The sequence below is a fragment of the Ahaetulla prasina genome, chromosome 10, assembly GCF_028640845.1.
Source record: "Ahaetulla prasina isolate Xishuangbanna chromosome 10, ASM2864084v1, whole genome shotgun sequence".
In the NCBI taxonomy this organism is placed as follows: domain Eukaryota; kingdom Metazoa; phylum Chordata; class Lepidosauria; order Squamata; family Colubridae; genus Ahaetulla; species Ahaetulla prasina.
In genome coordinates this window covers 7920260-7932973 of record NC_080548.1, presented here as the reverse complement: position 1 = coordinate 7932973, position 12714 = coordinate 7920260, and the positions used below count along the sequence as shown (strand labels likewise).

General features: G+C 45.0%; 1 protein-coding gene across 1 annotated transcript in view; it reads left to right on the top strand.

Moving 5' to 3' along the window:
• The window catches only part of CSMD2 (CUB and Sushi multiple domains 2), a 795888-nt gene that overhangs the window by 753386 nt on the left and 29788 nt on the right, over positions 1-12714 (top strand). The window contains exon 57 of the mRNA XM_058195470.1: positions 4655-4840. Within this exon, the coding sequence (XP_058051453.1) occupies positions 4655-4840 (186 nt within the window). The remainder of the gene's footprint in view (positions 1-4654; positions 4841-12714) is intronic.

Below are 12714 nucleotides of genomic sequence, written 5' to 3'. Positions count from 1 at the left end.
GTACTCCTCAAACCTATGAGGAGCCACAGAGGTGGCATGCGAAGAGGAAGAGCCTTCGGGGGTTTTTAGATAGGGCATTCTTAAGGGGTGGGAGGGAAAGGGCGGGTGTTGGGGGAAACCCGTCGGGTGGGGATCCAGTTCCTGCGCATGCTCGTGGCGGTAAGTTAATAGGTCCGAGGGTCACGGGGGGTGTTTGTGTTCCATCGGTTGAGGGTGGTGCTATTTCCACGGTAAGGGGGAGGGGCAGATATGGCGGAAGTGGGGGCTCATATCGTGTTATGGGGACGCGTGCTCGATGTTTGCAGGCGATCGCGCGTCCCGAGCCCTCAAACTTCTCCTGCCTCGGATGGTCAGGACCCTCAGAGCCCTGGTCTTGGCTGATGTTGTGCAACGACGGTCCGTGGTCAATAAGGCCCCTGATTTACGATCTTATCCAGGGGTGCCATGACCTTATGGGCGTTACAGAGACCTGGTTGGGCACAGAAGGCGTGCCCTTGTTCAAATGTGCCCGCGGGTTTCGGGCATTCCATCAGCCGAGGGCCAGGGTAGGGGTGGTGGGGTGGCGGTTGTGATTAGAGAGAGTCTGGAGCCGAGGAGACCACTGTACCTCAGATTGCGGTGTGAATCCTCTTGTGAGATGGGGTCATAGATGTCAGATGGGCTTGCTGGTCGCACTGGCTCCTTGCTGCGTGACAGCTGCCCTGCCCGAGCTCCTGGAGGTGCTTGCTGGGGTGGCAGTTGAGACCCCAGACTTTTAGTCATGGGGACTTTAACTTGCCATCTTCCGCTCGCCATCGACGGCAGCTCGGGAGTTCATGGCTTCCATGACGGCCTTGGACCTGACCCAAGTAGTTGATGGCCCTACTCACATTGGGGTGGCACTCTGGACCTGATTTTCTCTGGTCAGTGGTTGAGAGATCTGGACTTAAAGGAAATAGTCACTGAACCTTTGTCATGGTCAGATCACTCTCTTCTTCGCCTGGACTTTCTGACCGCCATTCACCACCGCAGGGAGACGGAGCCGACACGCTGGTTCCGCCCCAGGCGCCTGATGGACCCGGATGGGTTCCGGACGGAGCTTGGGCCATTTCCTGAGGGTCTGGCTCACGGCTCGGTTGAGGAACTTGTTGCGGCCTGGGAACGGGCCGCGCGGGGCCTTAGACCGTGTCGTGCCTTTGCGCCTCTGACCCGCGCAGGTCCCAACCGGCTCCTTGGTTCTCCGAGGAGCTGAGAGGATGAAGCGCGGAGAAGACGCCTAGAGAGTTCCTGGAGGTCTAGCCGTTCGAAGCTGATCGACACTAGTGAAGTCCTATACTAGGACTTACCTAGTGGCATTGAGGAAGCGAGGCGAGCTACGCCTCCCTCATTGCATCGGCAGATAACCGCCCAGCCGCCCTGTTCCGGGTGACTCGCTCCCTCCTACATCAGGGGGAGCGGGATGACCCGTTGCAGGGACGTGCTGAGGAGTTTAACGGTTATCTATACGATAAAATCGATCAGCTTCGGGATGGTCTGGACCAAGATTGCGTGACGCGGTGAGATGCTCGAGGGTGGTCTTGGCGATATTGTTTGGGATGAGTTTGACCCTGTGGCTCCCGAGGACATGGACAGGTTGTTGGGTAGGCTGAATGCCACCACGTGTTTACTGGACCCGTGCCCCTCCTGGCTGGTGCTGGCCACTCGGGAGGTGACACGAGGCTGGCTCCAGGCGATTACGATCGCTTCTTTGGTGGAGGGTGTCTTCCGCCGCCTTGAAAGAGGCGGTGGTGAGGCCCTCCTCAAAGCCTTCCCTGGACCCGGCTGTTTTAGGTAATTATCGTCCGGTCTCCAACCCGCCATGCGAAGGTTGTAGAGAGTATGGTGGCATATCAGTTTCCCTTACACCTGGATGAAACTGTCTATCTAGACCTGTTCCAGTCCGGTTTCCGGCCCGGTTACAGCACGGAGACGGCTTTGGTCAAGCAGGATGATCTCTGGAGGGCCAGGGATAGGGGTTGTTCCTCTGCCCTGGTCCTATTAGACCTCTCAGCGGCTTTCGATACCATCGACCATGGTATCCTGCTGCGCGGTTGGAGGATTGGGAGTGGGAGGCACCGTTTATCGGTGGTTCTCCTCCTATCTCTCCGACCGGTCGCAGTCGGTGTTGACAGGGGCAGAGGTCGGCCCGAGGCGCCTCACTTGTGGGGTGCCGCAGGGTCGATCCTCTCGCCTTCTGTTTAACATCTACATGAAGCCGCTGGGTGAGATCATCAGTGGTTTCGTGTGAAGTACCAGCTGTATGCGGATGACACCCAGCTGTACTACACCGGACCACCCCAACGGTTATCAAGTGCTGTCCCGGTGTCTGGAGGCCGACGGGTCTGGATGGGGAGAAACAGGCTCAAGCTCAATCCCGCCAAGACAGAGTGGCTGTGGATGCCGCATCCCGCACAGTCAGCTAACCGCTGCTGACCATCGGTGGCGAGTCAGTGGCCCCGATGGAGAGGGTTCGCAACTTAGGCGCCCTCCTGGATGAACGGCTGTCTCTAGAAGATCATTTGACGGCCGCTCCAGGAGAGCTACCAGGTTCGCCTGGTACGCCAGTTGCGCCTTTCTGGACCGGGATGCCCTATGCACGGTCACCCACGCACTCGTGACGTCTCGCCTGGATTACTGCAATGCTCTACATGGGGCTCCCCTTGAAGGGCATCCGGAGGCTGCAGTTAGTCCAGAATGCGGCTGCGCGGGTGATAGATGGAGCCCCTCGTGGCTCCCGTATAACACCCATCCTGCGCAGACTGCACTGGCTGCCTGTGGCCTTCCGGGTGCGCTTCAAGGTTTTGGTGACCACCTTTAAAGCGCCCATGGCATAGGGCCGGGTTATCTACGGGACCGCCTGCTGCTACCGAATACCTCTCACCGACCGTGCGCTCTCACAGAGAGGGACTCCTCAGGGTGCCGTCAGCGAGGCAATGTCGCCTGGCACGCCCAGGCGAAGCCTTCTCTGTGGGGCTCCCACCTCTGGAATGAACTGCCCCAGGACTTCGCCAGCTGGACCTTCGGACCTTGGACCTTCCGATGAGCTTAAAACATATCTATTTAATTGCGCAGGACTGAGTTAGATTTTAGTTTGTGGGTTTTATCTTGGGTTTTAATTTTTATATTTTTAATTAAAGCTTTTGAATAAGTTTTTTAATTGTTTTTAGAATTGTATTTATTGTATTTTTTGTTTTTTAAATGCCTGTAAACCGCCCTGAGTCCTTTGGGAGATAGGGCGGTATATAAATATAAACAATAAATAAATAAATAAAATAAATAAATATGACCACAGTTGGGATTGAAACCTCAATCATTAAGCGATGTGATCAATCACATCCAATTTTACGACCATTTTTGTAATGGTCATTCAGTAAATCCAGCTTCCTCTTTGACTTGGCATATCGGAAGCCCCCCTGGGAAGTCGCAAATGGTGATCCCAGGATACTGCAACTGCCATAAAATACATGCCAGTTGCTGAGTAACCAAATTTTGATCATGTGACTATTGGGAGGCTGCAACAGTCACAAATGCAATGACTGCTCATAAGTCACACTTTTCAATATTGTCATAATTTCCAATGGTCACTAACCAATGGTTGTACATGGAGGACTACCCATATTTTGTTACACTAAAGAATATGCAGAATATGAATATGAATAAAGAATATGAAGGTACATGGTGGTTCGGTGGCTAAGAGGTTGAGCTTATCGATCAAAAGTTCAGCAGTTCAGCGGCTTGAACCCAGAGGTGGTATTCAGCAGGTTCTGACCAGTTCTGGAGAACTGGTAGCGGAAATTTGGGGTAGTTTGGAGAACCGGTAAAGACCACCTCTAACTGGCCCCATCCCCATCTATTCTCTGCCTCCTGAGTCCCAGCTGATTGGGAGGGAATGGAGATTTTACAGTATCCTTCCCCTGCCATGCCCACCAAGCCATGCCCACCAAGCCATGCCACGCCCACAGAACCAGTAGTAAAAAAATTTGAATCCCACCACTGTTCGAATCCCTAGTACCGCGTAAACGGGTGAGCTCCCGTTACTTGTCCCAGCTTCGGCCAACCTAGCAGTTCGAAAGCACGTAAAAAAAAATGCAAATAGAAAAATAGGGACCACCTTTGGTGGGAAGGTAACAGCATTCCATGCGCCTTTGATGTTGAGTCATGCCGGCCACATGACCACAGAGATGTCTTTGGACAGCGCTGGCTCTTTGGCTTTGAAACAGAGATGAGCACTGCCCCCTAGAGTTGGGAACAACTAGCACATATGTGTGAGGGGAACTTTTACTTTTTTAAAAGAATATGCAGATGCCTGCCTGAGCAATCACTCTCCAGAAATGTAAAACCTCTCTATTTTTAAAAGCCCCAGATGAGCCCCTTTTCCTGATGTGGGTGTCTTGATTGCTGTGCTTCTCCCTATTCTTCCAACATCTGAAAACCCGTTTTCCTTCTTCTCAATCCCCAAAATTGTATTTTTCTGGTTTCTTTGACTCCAGTTCCTTTCAGTCTTCCATCAATTTCTCTATCCGAGCAAATGGTAAATTGCACTCTAGGTCAGTCCCGTTTACTGCAGTGCAGTAGAGGAGAAATGAGGGCTAGCATTGCTTGCTCCAATGACAGAACCTCTGCTTTCCTTTGGCAGGAAGCATCCGGGGACTTTGTGGTGACCCAGGAATCCCTTCCCATGGTATCCGGCATGGTGAAAACGAATTAAGTGTGAACAGCACGGTCTGGTTTAGCTGTGAGCCGGGTTACACGCTCCGGGGCTCACTGCAGAGAATGTGTCAAGCCAACGGATCATGGAGTGGCACTCAGCCAGAATGCGAAGGTGGGTCTGGTCACTTGCTCAGCCTGCAAGCACCTACAGTATATGGGGCAAGTTAGATGATTTAGGGTGTTTTATACCTTCTGGGTTCTTTTTTTCCCCTTTCACCAATATATGTCCACATTTGTTTATTTATTGATTGGATTTATGTGGCTGCCATCTCACAGCAGCGACTCTGGGGGACTTATAACATTTAAAAACCATACCAAAACGTAATATTCTTTGTCTTCTTAATCTTTAATGTAAATATTTATGCTGTTTGCACAGAATCTGGAAAGATGGGTCCACGTATGGTGAATTAATGGTAACAATAGTATATAGTGAGATTATAATTCTTTCAGAGACTTCTAGCTCTCCACCTCCTCACTTTCATCAGCCTGGGCTTCCCAGAAGTATTGGATGCAATATGTATAGTTCACAACCTGGCATTATAAGAGCTAACATACATTCTTTCTGAAGGGCAAAAAAGTTCCAGAAGACTATCTTTGTCGTCATCCTCCTCCTCCCCTCCCCAATGTCTATATCAAACTTTAAATTTGTAGAATGAAGACACCTTCTCTTCACATTCACATAGTATGTTGTTATCTGCAAAGAGCCTCTATGTGAGCATATTGGTTCTACATTTAGGCAACTCTCAACTTATTTAGAGTCCTCCAGGTAGTATACAATCCTTCAGCCATATCCTCCTTTAATGTTATTCCTTGCTCAATGGTCTCTTTCCTCCATCTTTTAATTCAATTTTGTTCTTGTGTACCCTCAAGAATATTTGTTCTTGCCATAAAGCTGTTCCCAGATCTGAGTTGATGCGCTTGGGACACATGCCCACACATGCCTAGCATATATTACCTTGCTCAATAGTAGTACCTGTGAGAGGGATCTTGGAGTCCTAGTGGGTAACCATTTAGATATGAGCCAGCAATGTGCAGCAGCTGTTAAAAAAGCCAACACAGTTCTGGGCTGCATAAACAGAGGGATAGAATCAAGATCACGTGAAGTGTTAGTGCCACTTTATAATGCCTTGGTAAGGCCACACTTGGAATATTGCATCCAGTTTTGGTCGCCACGATGTAAAAAAGATGTTGAGACTCTAGAAAGAGTGCAGAGAAGAGCAACAAAGATGATTAGGGGACTGGAGGATAAAACATATGAAGAACGGTTGCAGGAACTGGGTATGTCTAGTTTAACGAAAAGAAGGACTAGGGGAGACATGATAGCTGTGTTCCAATATCTCAGGGGCTGCCACAAAGAAGAGGGAGTCAGGCTGTTCACCAAAGCACCTGAGGGTAGAACAAGAAGCAATGGGTGGAAACTGATCAAAGAAAGAAGCAACTTAGAACTAAGGAGAAATTTCCTGACAGTTAGAACAATTAATAAGTGGAACGACTTGCCTTCAGAAGTTGTGAATGCTCCAACACTGGAAATTTTTAAGAAAATGTTGGATAACCATCTGACTGAGATGGTGTAGGGTTTCCTGCCTGGGCAGGGGGTTGGACTAGAAGGCCTCCAAGGTCCCTTCCAACTCTGATGTTATGTTATGTTATGTTATATATACTACCATAGCATATGGCTTAGTATTTTTAAGCAAATTTTAGATTCTTTTTAGAGGTTATACTGACCAGACTGGATTCATGCAATTACTGTTGTTTGCTAATGGCTGTATAGTACAGCAAATTTCTCCAGAGATTTAAGATATTTGTACTACATCTGCTTAAACAAAGAATTTTGCTATACTCTTCAGGCAACTATCTACCTCACCATTTTGGTTAGCCTGAATCTCTGGGAAAGTCACAAACAAATTTAAAAGGTGAAAGTGAGCATGGTTGAATACAGCTTCTATATTTCCCCCTTTGCAATTCTTTTGCACCCTTTGAGATTGTGCTTGTTAAAACTTTGCAGCAAAAAAAAAACACCTGGCACCAGGCAAAAAAAATGCAAGTTCTTATCCAATTTAAGGAAGGAGAACTTTAAACACCTTCCAAATGACAAGATGCCACCTAAGAAAATGTTGGAGGGAGTATTCCTCCTTTTGAAAGATTATACTTCAAATAATAACATTGGGGGGGGGGGGAGAAAGAAATGGAAAATTCAATCCCAGTCTGTTTTATATCTTAGTCCTGCTGATTGGGGAATTCTGGGAGTTGTAGTCCACAAGTCTTAAACACCCCTGCCTTAGAGTCTCACATCTTGCTTTGGTAGCTAACAAAAATACTTCTCCTAAATGTGGATTATTAGATGCCTGTGCCCAACAACTAATCCCTAGAGTCCTCTACCTTAATTCTGGAGGCGCCACTTGGAATCCCCAAAAATCTCTCTTTTGATGGTGGTCTAAGTGACCATCATCTTTTGATTGTTGAGAGCAAGGACTCACATTAAAATTTCCAAGCTTCCCTTACCATGCTTTCATCTAAGGATGATCAGCAGAGAAGTCTGTTGTCATGGTAAATATTGTCATGGTAAATATAAACAATAAATGGTGACATTTTTCTTTTCTTAAAAAAAAAACACTACTCCATTAAGCCATCTCATGCTAGATAAAGTTACATTTAACATCCCTTATGTTCCCTTAACAAGCCTAATAAACATACATATTCAGATAACTTTTACAGAGAAAACAGAATAGAAAAAGACACCAGGTAGTCCAGTGTAATAAAGCTCAGCTGTCTTTTCAGGTGGATTATTGTTACTTCTATACTTTAAATACTTCTGTATTTAAAATCAATGCCAGGAAAGACAGGAGAAAAGCACATAGAGACACCCAAAGAATATGAACTTCTCTCTGGTTATTCAGAAGCCAAGCTTTGTAAATTTGCTGGAAATATATTCTGATGCAGTCAATGACTGAAGAAATGTCATAACCTATTATTGTTCTGATGCCCAATAGTTCCTCTGTCACTACTTCAAATATCTTCATTTTATTGATGCAAAAGGGATGGGTCATGTATATCAATTCCAAAATAAATAATTTTATGTAGTACAGAAAGAGCCAGGAACATGGATCCCAGACAAAACGTTTTAATCACAAGATTATAAATCTGCATGGGAAATGTTTGGTGTTAGGGACAGAAAGTCATTTACAACTGAAATCTAGGATTTCTAAGATTTGTATCCAAGACCAAGGGATGGGAAGAAAAGATTTGGAACAAAGGTGCTGAAACACTAAAGCTCAATTATGGCATGATGCTCTTGGAAGAGAATATAAGAAATGACGAGAAATAACTGCAGCGAGAATAGTATTTGTGCAAAGATGGAAAGCAGAGAAAATCCCTTCAGAGAGGGAAGTAATTAAGAAAATATTGGATTGTGCAGAAATGAATAGATTGACTTTGATAATTAAAGAAAGAGAGGAATCAGAATATTTTAAGGTATGGGGACAATTTTACCATTGGTTAGGGAAGATTATATATATATATATATATATATATATATATGTTTTCTGAGGTTTTCACGGGTGTTTGTATATAGGTCTTTGGTTGTTCAGGTTTTCTCCCGTGTAAAATTGGAAGTGTCTTGGCGACGTTTCGACGAAGTCTCATTCGTCATCTTCAGGCTTCAGCTTCGTGCTTCTGGGAGCAATGTGTGATCGCAGCTGTTTCTTCCTTTTAACTGCTAGTGGGGGTTTGAACTGATTGGGTGGGAGCTTGGCTGTGCTCTGATTGGATGGGGGTGGTTTTGTGCTCTGATTGGATGGGGGTGTGTCCTGTGTTGGTGGGGGCTTGTTTGTGCTCAGTTTAGTCTGTGTTGCAGGAGGATTTGAGCTGGTGAGCTGCATAGCTGTTTTTTGGCTTTGTGGTCGTGCTACATCTTCATAGTGGGTGTCAGTCTGCTGCATGTATGGATTGGAGGGGTTTGAAATGGCTAATGTTGCAGCTGCGGTCTGGCTTCTGGTCCTTGGTCGTGCTTCATGATCAGTGTGGGTTTGGGTCTGCTTTCTGGGTGGATGTGCGGTGGTGAACTATCGCCAAAATTGAACACTTTAACAACAGAATAATCAGAGAAGCCATTGAGATAGAAAAACGTCCACACAGCATGAACAAACGAGATGACACCTCCCGCCTACCAGCCATTTGGAAACCCGCCCTTACTGACAAACGAGTCCCTAACACGAGGAATGACACTAGACCCACACTCACGAGGTCCATACAGGATGTCACCACCGCACATCCACCCAGAAAGCAGACCCAAACCCACAGTCATATTCCACACTGATCAGGAAGCATGACCAAGGACCAGAAGCCAGACCGCAGCTGCAACATTAGCCATTTCAAACCCCTCCAATCCATACATGCAGCAGACTGACACCCACTATGAAGATGTAGCACGACCATGAACACGAAGCCAAACAGCAGCAGTGCAGCTCACCAGCTCAAATCCCATTCGTCGAAACGTCGCCAAAATACTTCCAATTTTACGTGGGAGAAAACCCGAATATACAGAATAATAATAATAATAATAATATTTTAATTTGTATACCGCCCTTCTCCCGAAGGACTCAGGGCGGTGAACAGGCAGATAAAATATACATACATACAATAATTAAAAACATCCCTTAAAAAACTAATTTAAATGCCCAAAATATTAAAAAACGTACTTCCCCATAAAATCACAGAATTTTAAAAACCCATCCAATAAAAATAAGAATCAGGCTAGTCCAGCCATACGGAATAAATAAGTTTTAAGTTCGCGGCGAACTTACAGAGAGAGAGAGGGGGGGATAATGTTGCAATGAAATAAGGGATGTTACAACAAATGAACAATGTGGGGAGAATGCTACAACAAATGAACAGATAATACCAAGAAGTGATGAATATAGGAGGAGGAAGAAGAAGAAGAAGACACAAAAGTTGTACACAGATGATACACTGAATGATTATGTATTGTATGTTTGTTTGTCTATAAAATAAAATAATTTTTTTTAAAAAAAAGGAATGACAAGAGTAACCAATATAGTTTTCAGCTTGAAATGAAGATGAGATGCCACATATCTTTTCTGAGCCATGAAGTTGACTGGCCCATCCCTGGTCATGAGGTCGTATTCTCTCCTGCAGAAGGCAACCTCAAGGTGGTTCAGAGGAGGCTTCCAATGCATATAATTTTCTTCTCCCAAAAGACTGCATCACCATACTTCTCAATATTTGTTTCCTGAGGCAATTTTCTCCTTGTATGCTTAAAGGTGGAGAACCTGAGGTCTCAAAGCTGCACGCTGTTCCTTGAAACACTGCGTGAAGCCTCCAGACTTCCTCCAAAATTGGCAGCAAATTGTAACTGTCAGTGTGGCAGATGGGGAAAATTATTACATCAAATGAACTGAATTTTAATTAAGTTTTTTTTGTACTGGATCCACTTACATTTTGAAATGTGGTCCTTCTAGTATACCATTCAAGAACTAAATGAGTCTCAATTACGCTGCATACTTTGGTTTTGTAGACCAATGCTGTAAGGAGAATTGAGTTAGGAGAAAGGAGGGGAGGGGACAAGACGGAAGGGAAGGGAAGGGAAGGGAAGGGAAGGAAAAGGAAAGGAAGGGAAGGGAAGAAAGATTTCCAATGCTCCCTGCAGCTTTGCACTTAACAATTCAATGGGGAAACCGGTGGGAAGTCAGAAGTTGCTTCTGCTCCAGTGTCTTGCTTCAGTGGTTTTTAACAATTAAATTTACTTTATTTAAGCATTTATACAGCTGCCAATCTTATATCAAAGTCTGCATGGTTCCCAAACAACAATTAGAACAATATCAATAATAAAACAAAATAATACATACTGTATATTTATTAAAACCATAAACATTAAAAAAACCCAGCACAAAAGTAGAGTTTTCACCTGCTGTCCCTCATTAAATCCTCTCATCCACATTGGTGTATCCCAGTGCTTGGGGGGAAAAGCCGGGTCTCAAATGCTTTTGGGATGGCTGGAAGAGTAGAGGCCTGCTGAATCTCAAGGGGAGGGGTGTTCCATAGGACAGAGGTTGTCATGGAAAAGGCACACTTCCTAGATCCCATCAGATGGCAATCTTTAAGGGAAAGAACTAGTAGCATGTCCATCCTGTATGATCTGGTAGGACAGATATATGTCCTTAGAGAGCCTCAGTCCCATAAATAATCTGGCTCTGTGACCTATTTTACATTCTGGAACCCTAGAAAGAAATGTGTGAGTTTACCATCAGCCCAGCCTCCAGCAATTTATTCAATGCCTGTTTTCAGTGGTTGAAGTGCCAGAACCAGGATTTGCTCCATATGATGAAAGTCATCCCAAAAACCCGCAAAGAACTTTCCAAGGAGCATGGTATCCACTGACTTTTTAAAGGCTGCTGTTTCACTCCCCAGGCTTGGAATAGTTACATATCGAGCTCTCTGCTTCAGAGATTTGTGTACAAAGCGTAACCTTTAGCTGGACTCTGAGGAACCCTCTTTCCCGAGTGTAATCCCCAGCTGTCCACACATTTCTCTGGCTCACCTCTGCCCCAGAGACCGAGAGGTAGCAGGCATATGCTTCAGCCCACTCTGGCTCATTTGGCAGCAAAAACAGCAGTGTTTATTCTCCAGAGGGACTGTTAATTTTAAGTCTTTTTTTTTCCCTCCGCCCTATAATCATAAAAATTCAAAGGGAATTTTTTTCCCCCAAAGAACCCCAATCAATATTTCAAAGGCCACAAATGGTTTGGAATGAAGCAAGCTAATTAATCGCATTTCATTAGAGCTGTGCTGTGTTAGCGTTTCTGTTTTATGCGACATAAGCTGCCTTGTAACCAGGATCCCCTTACCAGACTGAAGAGTCAGGCTTCATTTAGCTTTAATTTCCAGCGAGATTTAAAATGAAAATTGGCATTAAAACAAAAACAAGTGAACATACACAGAGAAACCAGAGGAAAGTTTTTCCCATCCTCCTCTTGGCACCAAAGGGCTGGAATGAAGAGTGAAGGCCCGACCCAAGACTTTGTAAAAATAAGTTTGTGATGGCCGAGGGTTCTCTGTTCATGGCCAGCTTTCCATGATGTTTCGTTACCTCTGATTGTATTTATAAATAGGTTTTTTTTTTCAATAGAAGATGGCATCTGTAGCTCAGAATCCTTGGTGCTCTCTGACCTTGTTTGTTTTCTTGCAGACATTTTATTACCCAACTAGATAACATCATCAGTGCTGGTCAGTGGTGGGATGACTGCCCAGTGTACAGAGTGGGGGGTAAGCGTATAGACTTTGCAATGAGTGTGAGCAAACCCAATACTCATTAGCATTGATGATGTTGCTTACTTGGATAATGAAACTTCTGCAAACAAACAAGTGTAGAGAACACCAAGCATTCTATAAAGAATTTGTTTATTTAGCACTAAACCATTTGAATGGGACACAAATGGGCTATATCAAGACTAGCAGGATAATTCCTTGGTTGTTAAATGCCCCATATTCTGTCTATCATAAGATCTGGGTGACCATTCCCATTCCATTCCTTGAATGTTACCCTTATCCGTTCCATCATCCCACCATTTCTCTTGCTTTCCAAGCAAACTGTGACTGGCTGTTCAGAATGATGTGGAATTGTCAGCTCACAAACAAGGACTTGAAAAGACATTCCACTGCATCTTGTTCCAAAGCTGGATTTCAGCAAAGACATTGTAATCTTTTAAAGGAAAGACTCTTGAGCTATTGATTGAATGGCAAAGAAAACGCTGCAGGGAGCATTCAGACCATTAATTCAGAAGAGGTGTCAGAATAACAGGTTGGATCTTAGGCAAATGAATCTCCAAGGGAAACGGCTGTTTTAGTACATCTATTTAATTGAGGAGATAACAGCAAATTCATCTATGCACATTTATATAGATATAAATTTCTTTTATATGGTGTTACCTGTTTAAGATCGAGGGCATTTGAAAAGCCACATGTTCTGGA